The following is a 14202-nucleotide window of genomic DNA, read 5'->3' as shown; positions in this document are numbered from 1 at the left end:
CACAGTTTCCATGCATATTCGCATGTGAAAAATAGATGATGAACAGATTCTGGTGCCTTGCCGCAGATAACACAGGTAATTTCTGATGTTGGTAAGATTCCACATCTAACTAACTTGTCTTTGGTGTTCACTCTTTCTAATATTACAAACCACACAAAAATCTCCACACGAGGAGGGACCAAACTCCTCCACAAATTGTTATAAAAATTGAACATATTTGGCTCTTGTCCTAGATTTTTATTCTTATATAACACATTCAAAAAAGATTTTACAGAGAAATTACCTTCCTTGTCATGTTTCCATATCAGCTTATCCACTTCGCTTTGTCGAATCCCCACCTTTGTTAGGCCTGTTTGTAGCTCACTCAGCTCTTGCTCTTCCCACAACCACAAAGCTCTTCTCCATTGCAACCCCCATCTCCAAACATACCCATCCCAAAAGCTACAATCACTGATGGTGCACGCCTTATCAACTGCTACCCTATAGAGATTTGGGAATCTGTCTCTAAGCCTCCCATCTTTCATCCAAACATTGTTCCAAAAAAGCGTTCTAGTTCCATCTCCCAATTGCAACTGCATACCTTCATAGAAAATGCTAAAAAGCTCAGCTTCACTAAATCTCAAGTTGCCAATAGTATTCCAAAGACTCCTTGTATTTTTCATTTGTTGTTTCTCCAGTCCCTTTTTAGAATCCAATTTATTACATGAACACACCACTCTCTTCCAAAGTGGGCACTCCTCTTTGTCAAAACGCCACCACCACTTGAATAAGAGTGCTGCATTCTTTAATACTAGATCTCTCACACCCAGTCCGCCTTGACTCTTTGGCTTTTGAATTAGGCTCCAGCTCACTATTGACATCCCCTTCGTTCCATCACTTTTTCCCCAGAAAAATCTTGACTGAAGAGACGTTATCTTTGTCACGACTGCTTTAGGCATCTTAAACAAGTTCAAATAATACATAGGCAGATTGTTCAAGACTTCCTTAATTAAAACCAATTTTCCGGCTTTTGACAAGTACCTACTTTTCCAACCCTTAAGCCTATCTTCCACCTTTCTAATAACTGGCTTTCATATTTCTATTCTTCTTGGATTGGCGCCTAACGGAATGCCCAAGTAGTTCATAGGTAGCGACCCATTTCTACAACCCAACGTCTTGCAAGCTAGCTCCACCTCCTCATTGTTATAATTTACTCCGATCAAGACAGATTTGTTGTAGTTTATCTTCAATCCCATCATTAGCTTGAACCCTCCTAACAGTCTTCTATAGCTCATTAGGGACTCGTGATCACACGGGCAAAATAGGATAGTATCATCTGCAAACTGAAGATACGTAATACTAACCCTATTATGACCAACGTCAAGAGATCTAATCCGACCCTTCTCACATAATCTTCCCAACATACTATTTAGGACCTGGCTCACCATAACAAAAAGAAAAGAGGACAATGGGTCCCCTTGTCTCAATCCCCGCTATAACTTAAAGGGTTTAGTTGTTGTCCCATTCACAAGCACTGACATAGATGCTGTCGATAAACAAGTCCTTATCCATGATCTCCACACCTCGCCGAAACACATGCTCTTCAAAACTCTGTCAACAAAACTCCACCGAATTCTGTCATACGCTTTCTGAAAGTCTAACTTGATTAACCAAGCTGGTATCTTCTTTTTCCTCATCCAATGCACTACCTCACACACTATAAGAGCTCCGTCAACAATCTTCCTCCCACTCACAAAAGCAGATTGCTCCTCCCCTACTAATTCTGGCATAACTGGTTGAAGTCTTTTTGATAGTATCTTAGCTACCACTTTATAAACACAGCCAACCATACTGATTGACCTATAGTCTTTCAGATCGTCCGATCCCCCCTCCTTATGAGCAAGAGTAACCCATGTCAAATTGGCCTTCTTCGGTAAAATTCCCTTCTCAAAAAAAATCCTCAACCACTTGACTGAAGTCTTCCCCTATGATGTCCCATAAGTTTCTAATACTTTTGAAATTGAATCCATCCGGACCAGGTGCTCTAGACAGCTCGCACTCCCAAACTGCGCCCTTGATTTCCTCTCTTTTTGGCTTCCTTTCCAAAAAAATTGAGTCTTCACTGCTAATCCTTTTTACCAAGGACATATCAAACCCAATTGATAAATGCTTATCCTCCCTGTATAAATTCTCAAAATACCGTCTTATCTCTCTTTTAACTGTGCACGGCTCCCTTATATATTCTCCATCAATACAAACTGAATTCATAACCTTACCCCTCCTTTTCACCTTAGTCACCGCATGAAAGTATTTGGTGTTTCGATCTAGCGGTGTAGCATACCTCGATCTTGACATTTGTCTCCAATAATCATCTTTTCGCTCATACCATTTTTCCAACAAAATCTTCAAGGCCTTGTTTCGTGCAAGTAGACACTCATCTTGGATACCCTCAGCAAAGCACTTATCCACACTTTGAATTTCAGACTCTATCTTCTCTATTTGGCAGTTGATGGATCCAAATTTTTCTTTATTCCAAACTCTAAGAGGTCGCTTCAACAAGTCTAATTTTTCCAATAAGTTTCTTTCCCTTGATTTCTCCCACTCCTTTCTTACTGTTTCTTTGAATCCAGCATGTGTCAACCACGCATCTATCGTTCGAAACGGCTTAGGACCCCAATCGACAACTCCAGAATCCACCAACAATAGACAATGGTCAGATAAACTTCTCGACAGCATCTTCAGACGAACTATATCAAAACATTCTTGCAATTCAACATGAATAAACACCCTATCAATTCTTCTACATGAGCGACCTCCATACCAAGTGTATTTTCGATCCCGTAACTCCAGTTCCAATAACTCCATAGCCTCCACCCACTCCCTAAACAGTAAGCTGTTCTGGGTTAGCGTGTTACACCCGAACCTATCCTCCACTTCCAATATCTCATTGAAGTCTCCTCCCATCGCAAATGGCACTATCCAGGCTCTCTTTAATTCCCACAGTTCTGACTAAATTTCAATTTTTCCTTCATTGTCATGCGGTCCATACACCACACACACTGCCGCCTCCAAATTTACTTCTTTAATAATACCCCTAATTGCTATCCATCTCTTCCCTTTTTCTACTCTCTTCTGTTCCATGAAACTATTACTCCAAATGCATAACAGACCTCCAGCCGTACCCACAGAATTGACACAAGCCCATGAGAAATCTCCTCCCCCCCCCCCCCACACTCTCGATACCAAGTCCTTTGTTATAAGCTCCTTCTTAGTTTCTATTCAGCCAATCATACCTACCCTTTGTTTTTTACACAAACCTTTGATCATTTCAATCTTCCCGGTGCCTCCTAAACCTCTTATATTCCAGAAAGCAATTAACATATCAGAAAAAATTCTCACCTGAACAGTGGACTAGGGGCAATCTATATCCCTTCTTCTCTTTATTCCTCTTTGAACTATTATTTTTTGATCGCAAATTGTACCCTCCGCTCATCGGTCTTCCTTCGATTTTCTTGAGGTGCTTCACTACCCGAGTCTCATCTTCTTCATCAAAACGCATGCCAGCATCCTCACACAAAAGTTTGGCTTCAAAAACATGTTGTAGCTGATGTCGCTCCAAAGATTCATTATCGCTCTCTCTATTCTTATCTGGTGCCCCTTCCTCTTCCTCACCCTCAATATGAGATATTTGTGGACTCATATTGACGATTTTCCTAGTAATAAGATGGTGTACATGGTTTGTACTTGAGCATGGCCCAAAACCTGGCGGAAAAGGGCAAGATTGATATGATCCTTGTGGTATATCGACATCTTCATGTACAAGGCCACCCCCTTCGTAACTTTGATTAAGAGGCCCATCCAAGCTAAGATTTAAATTCTTAGTTCCTTGTTCAGTCCAAGAATGAGAAAAACAAGGCCCAACACCACCTATCATTTCCTTTTCACTTAATATGGGCCAAGAGCACAAGCCCAAATGTTTCTTCACTTCACATCTCCTATTATCCATCTCCTTTTCCATCGCCACTTGCATCATGTCATCCCCTTTATTACCCCTCTTTATATTTAACTCCACTTTATAACTATTACTACTTCCCCCATAACGGCTCTTCTCATAGAAATAATCACAGCCCACCCATGCACTATATCCCACACTCTCCTGCGGGATTTCCAATTCCCTATTTATCATCTCATTAAAAATTGGGTCCCACCCTTCGTACTCGATATCTTCACTTCAATTTGCTCTTCATCACCCTTCTCTTTAATAGCCACACTCAGTGATTCTTGGTTATGCGCTATCTCCTTGCATCTTCTCACATTATCTATCTTTGTTTTCTTCTTGCTGCTCCATACCCCTTGTTGCTCCTTTTCCCTTCTTAGTCCTTTGTTGAAGCTTGCATGAGTCACCGTCATCCTTTTGCTTCCGATGCACACCCCGTTGAGCTTCTGAACCGCTCTTTCCGCTCCACCTTTAGCATCAAACCTTACAAATGCAAAGGGAGATGCAACGCCTCTTCTCTTTTTCCTCGAGATGTATATATCAGTCACTGCCCCGACCCATCCGAACGCCTTAAAAAGAGTCCCTTTAGATATCTCCCATGGTAAATTATCGACGAACACCGAATGCGAGTTCCTCTCTATGTTCTCCCATTTGTCCTTCTGATCACCCGCCCATTTATCTTTTACTTCGACCTTTGTCCCTCCCAGTCTTCTACGTCTTCTGCTTCCTTGCCACTGTCAGCCTTCTTCAGCCTCCATATTAAAACAGATTACATGCATGAAACTTAAATACACTAGGTGTATTTTACAAAAGGTTAAGCAAACATGCTCAAAACTTAAGTTGTTAAGGTCAAAAGAGTTTTGATAAACACAAATGTGCATTGAAAATTATACACATGATTGATTGACTCTAGTGCAAGTGGGAGATTATTGAGATAGTATGCCCAAGATCCAATCTATCATGATTGGCTCTCGTGCAAGTGGGAGATTGTTGGGAATAAGGAGTATGACCACAATCCAATCAATCATGTATCAAATAATTTGTTATTGTTATTATATTAAAATGTTAATATAATAAGGTCCTTGATTAAATTTAGAGATTTATCATTGTGATAGTGATCATAATATTGAGAGATAAATCTTTTATAATTTAATCTAAATTGTTCTTCGTCACAGGATTATTAAAAATGACATTAATAATCCGGAAAGATCAATATATATATATATATATAATGGTTTTCATTGGATGAAGATTAATAGATCTTATTTATTAAATTATATATATAGATGGTGCATATAGAGATATGGCCATTGAACTAACTCACTCTGAGAATTTTTAATGGTTATAATTACCGCATATTTGTCAATAGGATATTCTCAAGATGAACATAGTAATAGAGTTTCCTTTGACCTGTGACTATCATAGTAATTAACAATGTATTTATTATACTTTGATTCCAGACACCTAATACCCTAGGGTGCTAGTTGAATGGATATTGGGTATGATTTAAATACTTGTAGAATTAATGATTAGCCAATAAGGAATCTATCAACTCTCGGTAAAGAGTTTGAGCTCTATGATTATAATGACTGAGATGAATAAAACATTGGCCAAGGGGATTGAATGAATGAAGAAATGAGTTTCTTAGGTCATTCACAGTTCATTATAATAATGGTAATAAGTTAGAGTTTGACAATTAAACCATACTCTAAGGGTTAACCAAGAGTTGGAAAGATGGAAGGAATTATACTTTGTTCTTCTGAGGTTCTTAGTAAAAATATATTACTTCATACTATCGGGTCGTTGAGGAGTGTTGCTAGACACCAACCTTGATTAGTAAATTTAGTATGACTAATTTACTACCCGCTTAGTATTGAACCTATGGGGTCACACACTAATGAGTGTTCTAATCTTTGCTATAGAATTATTTAATTATTATTTTGATTTGATCAAATAAATAATTATATTAATTCAAAATGGAATATTATTATATTCTTTGCTAGCACCAAGAATATAATAATAGTATGATAATTGAGAATATTAAATGAGATTTGAGAATAATTAGTTATTCTATTTCTAAATTTGGATGAGATCCTAACTGATTTTGTTTCAAATTGAGTTATGATATGATTCATAAATTTGAAGGACTCGGATTTAGAATTTCAAGATATGATTTAAATTTGAATTGGGATTCAAATTTAAAATCAGTAGCAAATCTCATACTATATATATATATACCAAGAGTAAAGGAATCAAAGACGAGAATAACAAGAGTTTTATTCCTTTACCTCTACACACATAAGTGTATGTGAGCCTAATTCTTGGAGAAAAATTTTATGGTGTGCAAAAAAGTTGCAAAGAGGTTCTCAATTTAGATCAGATATCCATTGGTCAAAGAGTTGACAGCAAAGGTTTGTCTCGGTGTGGATACGCGTAGCGCCTTCGTACCATCGAAGGAGAAAAAGATTTTTACTAACGTACTCAGGTATTTAGATCTGATCTACTATATATTTATTATTGGAATAAAATTTAAGCACAAAATAGATCTTTAGGATTACTTTCTTTTCTTCCGCTGCGTGTTATAAACACATGGTAATCCTTCAAACAAAATACAACGATGATGGTTGTTTTAAAAGCTTTTTCACAAATGCCAAATAAGTGTCACATAAATAATTTCTATTACGTTTCAGGGAGTATTTTGCAGGGAATATTTTGTATGGGAGGACCCATCCGTCATGCGTTTTGAATAGTGAGGAATAATTTTGTATTTTTTAATTCTAAGAGACGAAATTGTCCACGAAATAAAAGCTCAGGAACTTATTTATCCTTTTTCCTTATATTTATTTCTGGATAACTTTTTTCAAGCAGTAAATTAAATAAAATTAAAACAGCAAGTACTATTCTTCACTAAATTCTGTCACAATTAGAACCACACAAAGTAATATAATGTCTCAACTAGGCTTCTTCGGCAATGATCTTGTACAGCTCCCAAGTGATAAGAAAAACAAAAAGGAAGAAAGTAACTCTAAATATTCTAATATAAAATGCACTCAAGGCTATTTAACTAGAGTATTTTAATGAATAGTAGAGATGGTTACAAATCGGTGGAAAACTTTCAAACTTTTACTATTTTGAAATTGCATCTCTTAAAAGATATTTAAATTTTAAAGTAGTCTCTTAACTTGTAATCGAGTTTTGATTTCGTCTGTAAACTTAAAACTGTCCCAAATTTATTCTTAAACTTAACAACAGTCATTCCTAAAATATTTTCCAGCGATAGATTAATGACATAATTGGACAAAAGCCACACGAACTTGTAAACGTCATCACTTTCTTTTTAGCGCCTAAATACAACTGAAGGTTTTAGATCTATGCAAAAACTCGTAATACGCCTCCTCTCATCCTCTCCCAATGATGACAGCTCCACCACCACCAACTCCAAGCCCAACCTTAACTCTCCTCACTTCATCAACACCCTCTGATATGCCCAATGCATCCTTTGCAACCGTCTTACCCCCTCTGTTGCCCCTGACACTGCTGCCATTGCTGACTCTGTCAAGTGCCGCCTCGCCTACCATGGAAGCTCTTCTCTTGCTCTCTCCTTTGCCAAGTTCTCCAAGACCGGCTTGGTAGTGTCAACAACAAGTGGACGGTAATCTACCTTATCAAGATCATCTTCAAGGATTACAAAGGTGCAAAATTTTAGAATTGTCCTTCTAACCTCTTGTCCAATTTGTCCCTCTAAGACAACGCCAATTTCGGCAAGGGTAAAAGCATTTGGGGGATAATAACAAAAAAGATTGGGTTAAAGAGGTTCTATTAGTTTCAAAGGATTCCGAGAATAAGCGCAAGCTTGCGTTTAAACATTTTGTCAATTTGGTTAGGGAAGAGAATGAGGTTTTCAAAGAGGTTTTGGTTAGGGATGTATTGTATGCTTGCCAAGGGGTTAATGGGAAGTATGTTAAATGTAACACCCTCACTATCAGAATGTCACGCTTCCGACTATGCTACTCTAATAGTTAAGGTATTACGACAACTTCTATACTTATTAACAATAAAATATGAGCCTTTAACTCGAATACCAGATTGTTATTTCTTTGAGAAATTGAAAATTCTTTTTTTTTATAAGTCTTTAGCTATATTGTTTTTGTTTGTATATGTATTCATCGTAATTTTTCTTCGCGTTTGTAAGGCCCGTGAAATTAATAAATAAGTATCCAATAAATAAATTATTATTCAAAAAAATTAGAAAATTAAATTTTATAGTTAAATGTGGTAAAAATAATTAAAACATGAATTTTGACACTAATTTTAAAAAATTTAGCCAAAGATTAGGCTAAACGAACTAAACAGATTGAACCGGACCCATGGCCTAACGTATAAAAGAGGAAACTCAACCCATCTTCCTCATTTCTTAATGAGAGGCACGCTGAAAGCTGAAGAGAGGGAGGAGAATGCAAGTTATAACACCAAACCCTTGCCAAAGATTCAATTCCATGTAACTTTCAATCCGGAGTTCCGATTGACGAGCCGTCAGCGGTCACGCGTTCGTCTCGGAATTATCTACAATATCCACCCAACAATTTGGTAAAAAAATTCTGATTTCATGCCTAGTCTTCCCCTTTTCAGTTCGTGATTTAGGTTTTAGAAATTGAGAAATTTTATGATTTTGATGATTTAAGGGTACTCTAACAGTGAATAATTGTTGGGTTTCACCCTAATTTCGAGTGGATAAGATAAAAAACCACTTAACCCTCTATGAATAATTAATTAGAAAACTCTATGTTAATTATAGTGAATTTGGATTGTATTAGATTGAATTGGGTGTTTTGGAGTTAAATTAGTGGATATTGGAAGCTTGAAATTGAATCCTGGGAGTTGAAAATTCAGTTGGTGAGGAGTTGGAGCTTTGGAGCTTGAAAAACGGTGGATGATTGAGGCGTTTCAATCTTAGGGAGGAATCGGCCAAGATATGGTTTCGGTTTCTTGTAACTAAAATATAATGTGTCGTGAAAACTTAGACTAGTTGATCGTAGGTTAGGTTGAACCAAGATGACTTGTTAAAGTTTAGTGAATTGGTAAAACTGTGGAGTTGAACATGTGAATTTGTTGCTGAATTATTGAGCAATGATAAGGTTTGAGTTTGATTGTAAATGATGATGATGTTATATTGATGATTTATAGGTATTGTTGCTTTGGTTATGATTGTGTGGGTTAGAGTTGATGAAATTGAGTGTTGAAGTATTGTGGAATGAAAGAAATGATTATGAAATTGTTTTAAGTGTATTTAATGTTGTTTTGAGTTGTGAAACTTGGTTTGAAACTGAGAATTTAAAAAATAAAGGTTTTGAACTCTTTTGGGAAAAGCAAATTTTTAATGAACTTCAGCTGTTCATAACTTGAGCCTCGGATATTGAATTTGAGTGAATTTTGATTCAAATTAAAGATAATTTTAAAAGCTTTAAGATTGTATAAACTTTATGAAAAACAGAATTTCATAGAGAAGGTTATAGATGTCGAAAGTTATGTGTAAAACCTGAATTTTCGAAGTTGTAGGAAAAATCAGAAACTATATTTAAGGTCTATTAGTTAGGTTTTGGTTACGAAGTAAGGATTAGTGAGTGAAAGAAGATAGAATTGGTGTCGAAGGAGTTGAGAAAAGGGATGCTTGATTTGATGAGGATGATGAGAGTAATGAGAATTTGTAATTTAAAGAGATATATGTAACTGGGTAGTAGGCAGTGACATTGTCCACTTGCTTCGGGTTGGAGATAGGGAAGAAGAATTATGAAAAATAAATTTGATTATGGAGTTTTGAATGAATGTATGTTTGTGATACTTTGGTAGTAGCAAGGATGGTGGTTTGTCCCGCTTGCTCTAGGTTAATGTTTGAGATTTGATAACGATGATGCTTGATTTAAACTAAATGAATGTATGTTTGAGACCCTGGGCAGTAGCAAGGATGATAGTTCGTCCTGCTTGCTCCAAGTCAGTGATTGTGACGCCTGGGTAGTAGCAGCAGTAATGGTTATTCCACTTGCTCCAGGTTGAGCTTTTAAACACCCGCCTGGGTAGTAGCCACAGTAGTGGTTATTTCACTGGCTCTGGGTTGAGCGGGTAGTAGCAAGGGGGTTGTATCTCAAACCCACTTGCTCCGCAATGGGTGTTTCAGTCCATGATTAGCTATCAGGACGTGTCGGGTTGGCTATATAACCGACAGATGATATCATCAGTCATAGGATAGGCATTTATCATTTGCATTTGTTTGTTTTGCTTGAGTTTGCATTTCTTGGGATTGCCTAATTAATAATCTATGCTTACCTACTATATTTGTTACCTGTTATATCGATATCCTACTTGTGTTTGTCATTATCTGTTTGCTTATCTGTGTGCTTCCACCGGAATTAGGGATTTTGGAGGAAAGTAGACGACGGAGGGTTTTAGTTAGAGTTTAGTTCAGATTTAAAACCTTAGATGATCTACCCTACTTATGGTTTACAATTTATTACCTTTAAGTTTTATAATCTGAGTGTTAGAGTTCTAGGATTGCCTTCGACTTTTCCGTGACCTTATATGTTAGTTATGTGGGCACTATTACCATGCTGAGAACCTCCGGTTCTCATACCATATATATGTTGTTATTTTCAGATGCAGGTCGAGAGGCACCTCGATAAGTTTCTGGAGTTCATTCTGCAAGCGAAGTGTTATATTTGGGACTCTGTGTTTCGAGCTTATGTTTAGTATTCTGTACTTAGATTCTCCTTTGTATGTTTAACTTTACTTTGTCCCTCTTAGAGGTTGATGTGGAGAAACAAGTTATTGTTTTGTCTATTTTGGGTTAATGTAAATATTCTCCGGCCAACCTTGGTTTTGCAGGTTGAGCCTAGAACTTGAATATTTTGTATCTTTTGACACTCTTTTTATTATTCATATATATATATATATATATATATATATATATATATATATATATATATATATATATTACGTTTCTTCGTATGCAAGTTTTCCGATTATGTAAGCAATGCGCCCTATGTTTTAAACTTTCCTTCAAAAGCTTCTCGTTATAAAATTCTTTTCAACTATTATTATATATATTTTTAATTTTAGAGGTCGTAATACCTTGTCACCCCAGTTTTATGATTTAAGCATAAGATTCTGTGTGATAAGGTATTACAGCCTTTGTTATTATAATTTTGTAAGAGGGATAGGGGCTGTATGATATGTATGTATCTAACATTTGTAAGTTACTTGTTTAAGAAGTTTTGTGTATATGTATATGCATATTTATTATCAAATAAAAAGAATTTTCGATTTCTCAAAAAAATAGCGATCCGATATTCGAGTTAAAGGCTCATGTTTTATTGTTAATAAGTATAGAAGTCGTCGTAATACGTTAACTATCAGAGTAGCACAGCCAGAAGCGTAACATTTTAATAGTGAATGTGTTACATTAAATTCGATGGTGGTAGTGATACAGGTGGATATGTGTTATCAGATTCGATTAGGATACCTAAAACTACTAGGATTATGGTACAAAAGCTTTGTGAATTGGGGAGGAAGAAAAGACTTAATGAGAGACAGAGGCACAATAACACTAACACATTAAACCTCTCTCAATACTCAAAACGACGTCGTTTTAGTTGTATTTAGAGACCAGGAAAAAAAACAACGATGTTTACAAGTTCAGCGTGGTCTCCATCCAACCACGTCATTAATCTGTCGCTGGAAAATACCTCAGGGACGACCGCGGTTAAGTTTAAGAACAGATTTAAGGCAATTTTAAGTTTGGAGACAATTTCGAGGCTCAATTGCAAGTTGAAGGACCAATTTGAGATTTAACTCCTAAAAAAATTTGCACAAACTCAAAATAAAATATCAATACGTTGTTAGTTGTTACCCCTTTTTTAATTTGCTGTTAATTATTACCCTTGTAGTCTTGTACTTATGGTAACATGAGTTAAACTCCAAAATGGTCTCTGAGATTGGCGTCGTACACTAAAATCGTCCCTGAAATTCCAATTGCATCAATGACATCCCTGAGATTGACAAAAGTGCACCACGTTAGTCCCTGTCCATTTTCCATTAACGACGTAATGACATGGCTTGATGATGTGGGCTGTTAGTGACACGTGTCACTCCATGGTTCAGTCACGTGTAATGGTATGATGATGTGGTGACCAGTGACACGTGGCATAATGATGTGGATGGTTGTGCTATATGTCACAATGCTATTTGGCCACGTGTCCGTTTGTGCCATGTGTGGCAACAGTATTTATCCACGTGTCGTCCATTATGTCATCATTGTATTTATCTACCAAATTAGTCCCTCACTTTGCATTAAATGACTCATTTTAATCCCTAAAATTGAATGTCATGCACCAAACTAGTCCCTTTACCAGTTTTTTCTCATTTTTTTTTTCTATAAATTCAAAATTCTCAATATCTTTGAATGCGTTAATTTCAATTCTATTTTTTCATATGTTATTCAAATACAAGTGCTTTTATAAAATATTTTTTCTCTTGCGGATACCCTTAACTGTCGTCTTGGAGTTGTCGTGAAGGCATTTTAAGAACCCTCACTACCATCTCCGACCTCTTTCATCTAGACTGAAGAGGTCGGAGATGATAGTGATGGTGCTTGAAGTGCCTTCAGTAATGCTAACCCTAATCCAAACCCTAACGCTGAACCTAATCCTAAACCATAACCCTAACCATAACCCTAACCCTAACCCTAACCCATTTACACACAACGGAAACGTGTATTTCATAAGTACAGAAAAAGTGTTTATTTTAAGGGTAAAGTACTAAATTGGTCTCCAACGTTTGGGCGTAATCCTGCTTTAATCCTTAAAGTTTAAAGTGTCCTATTTGAATCCAAAAAAGTTTCATTTAGCTTCAATGTAGTCCCACGGTGAGGTCAAAATTAAATAATTAATGAAATGTCCTACATAACAACAAGATCGATAATCTGTAAAATAAGTACAAACTCCAGAGGCACAAAATCAACTGTGGATGCATCAATACATTTATTTATCATTCTCCTTAGTTCTATAGAAAATATTTCATTTAAATTGTAAGAAAAATAATAACTTAATGTATTGATGCATCCATGGTTGATTTTGTACCTCTGGAGCTTGTACTTATTCTCCAAATTATCAACTTTGTTCATGTATTGCTGTCATGTAGGACATTTCGTTAATTATTTAACTTTAACCTCACGGTGAGACTACATTAAAACTAAATGAAACTTTTTTTGGATTCAAATAGGACATTTTAAACCTTAAGGACCAAAATAGGATTACGCCCAAACGTAGGGACCAATTTAGTAGTTTACCCTTATTTTAATTATTGATTTCTTGTTAAAAACACATTTTTTTATTAAAAAATGTTTCTAATCAACGATATAATTCTTTTTTTTATAATAACATATTTATATATTACAAAATTTACCAATGTTAAATTATGATGGAAAAAAAATTATAAAATTAAAACTAAAATTTTAAAAATTTTTATGAAAGCACGTGTATTTAGACAATATATAAAGAAATAGAATTGAAATTAAGGCATCCAAGATATTGAAAATTTTAAATTTAAAAAAAATGAGAAAAAATTGGTAAAAGGACTAGTTTAGTACATAATATTCAATTTCAGAGACTAAAATGAGTCACTTAATACAAAATAAATGACTAATTTGGTGCATTTACAATGACGACATAATGGACTACACGTAAACGAATACTATCGCAACACATAGCACAAACGGACACGTGGCCAAATAGCATTGTGACACGTGGTACAACCAACCATATCAGCATGCCACATCACTAGTCACCACATCATCATACCATTACACGTGGACAAACCATGTAATGACACGTGTCACTAACAACCCACGTCATCAAGCCATGTCATCATGTCATTAATGGAAAATGGGTCAGAAACTAACGTAGTGCACTTTTGTCAATCTCAGGAATATAATTAGTACAATTGAAATCTCAAAAACGATTTTAATACACGACACCAATCTCATGAACCATTTTGGGGTTTAACTCTAGAAAATCAATCATTGAAAAAAAAGAGGACTGCAAACGAAATAAGCATTAAGCAAAGTTACTCCATCATGGTATTATCGAAGGCAAAGAAACTGCAAAAACCTGCTGCTATGGATATTGCAGATTGATTAGCAGGATGCGAAAAATAGAATAATTCTATGATGAAGTTTT

The 14202-nt window shown here is 35.9% G+C and overlaps 1 protein-coding gene across 1 annotated transcript; it reads right to left on the bottom strand.

Annotated features, from left to right (window-relative positions):
• Positions 1-1070: 1070 nt before the first annotated feature.
• On the bottom strand, positions 1071-2943 carry LOC107621492 (uncharacterized). Its single transcript, XM_088494050.1, has 4 exons — positions 2119-2943; positions 1689-1964; positions 1519-1590; positions 1071-1415 (listed from the first exon to the last, which is right to left on the bottom strand). The coding sequence occupies exons 1-4, from the start codon at positions 2941-2943 to the stop codon at positions 1071-1073; spliced, it is 1518 nt and encodes a 505-aa protein (XP_088350176.1).
• Positions 2944-14202: the final 11259 nt, after the last annotated feature.

The sequence above is a fragment of the Arachis ipaensis genome, chromosome B10, assembly GCF_059453495.1.
Source record: "Arachis ipaensis isolate K30076 ecotype BB chromosome B10, ASM5945349v1, whole genome shotgun sequence".
Lineage (NCBI taxonomy): Eukaryota > Viridiplantae > Streptophyta > Magnoliopsida > Fabales > Fabaceae > Arachis > Arachis ipaensis.
The sequence above is the reverse complement of the archived record's forward strand: the minus strand, read 5'-3'. Positions and strand labels throughout refer to the sequence as shown.

What these genes read in the sequence shown, in the direction of transcription:
- LOC107621492 (XM_088494050.1), bottom strand. Translation starts at nt 2,943, where the DNA reads ATGGGAGGAGACTTCAATGAGATATTGGAAGTGGAGGATAGGTTCGGG. An exon ending in TTGGGTTTGATATGTCCTTG is followed by an intron (nt 1,965 to 2,118) that starts GTAAAAAGGATT and finishes GGGACATCATAG; the next exon opens with GGGAAGACTTCAGTCAAGTG. An exon ending in TGTTTATCGACAGCATCTAT is followed by an intron (nt 1,416 to 1,518) that starts GTCAGTGCTTGT and finishes ATGGTGAGCCAG; the next exon opens with GTCCTAAATAGTATGTTGGG.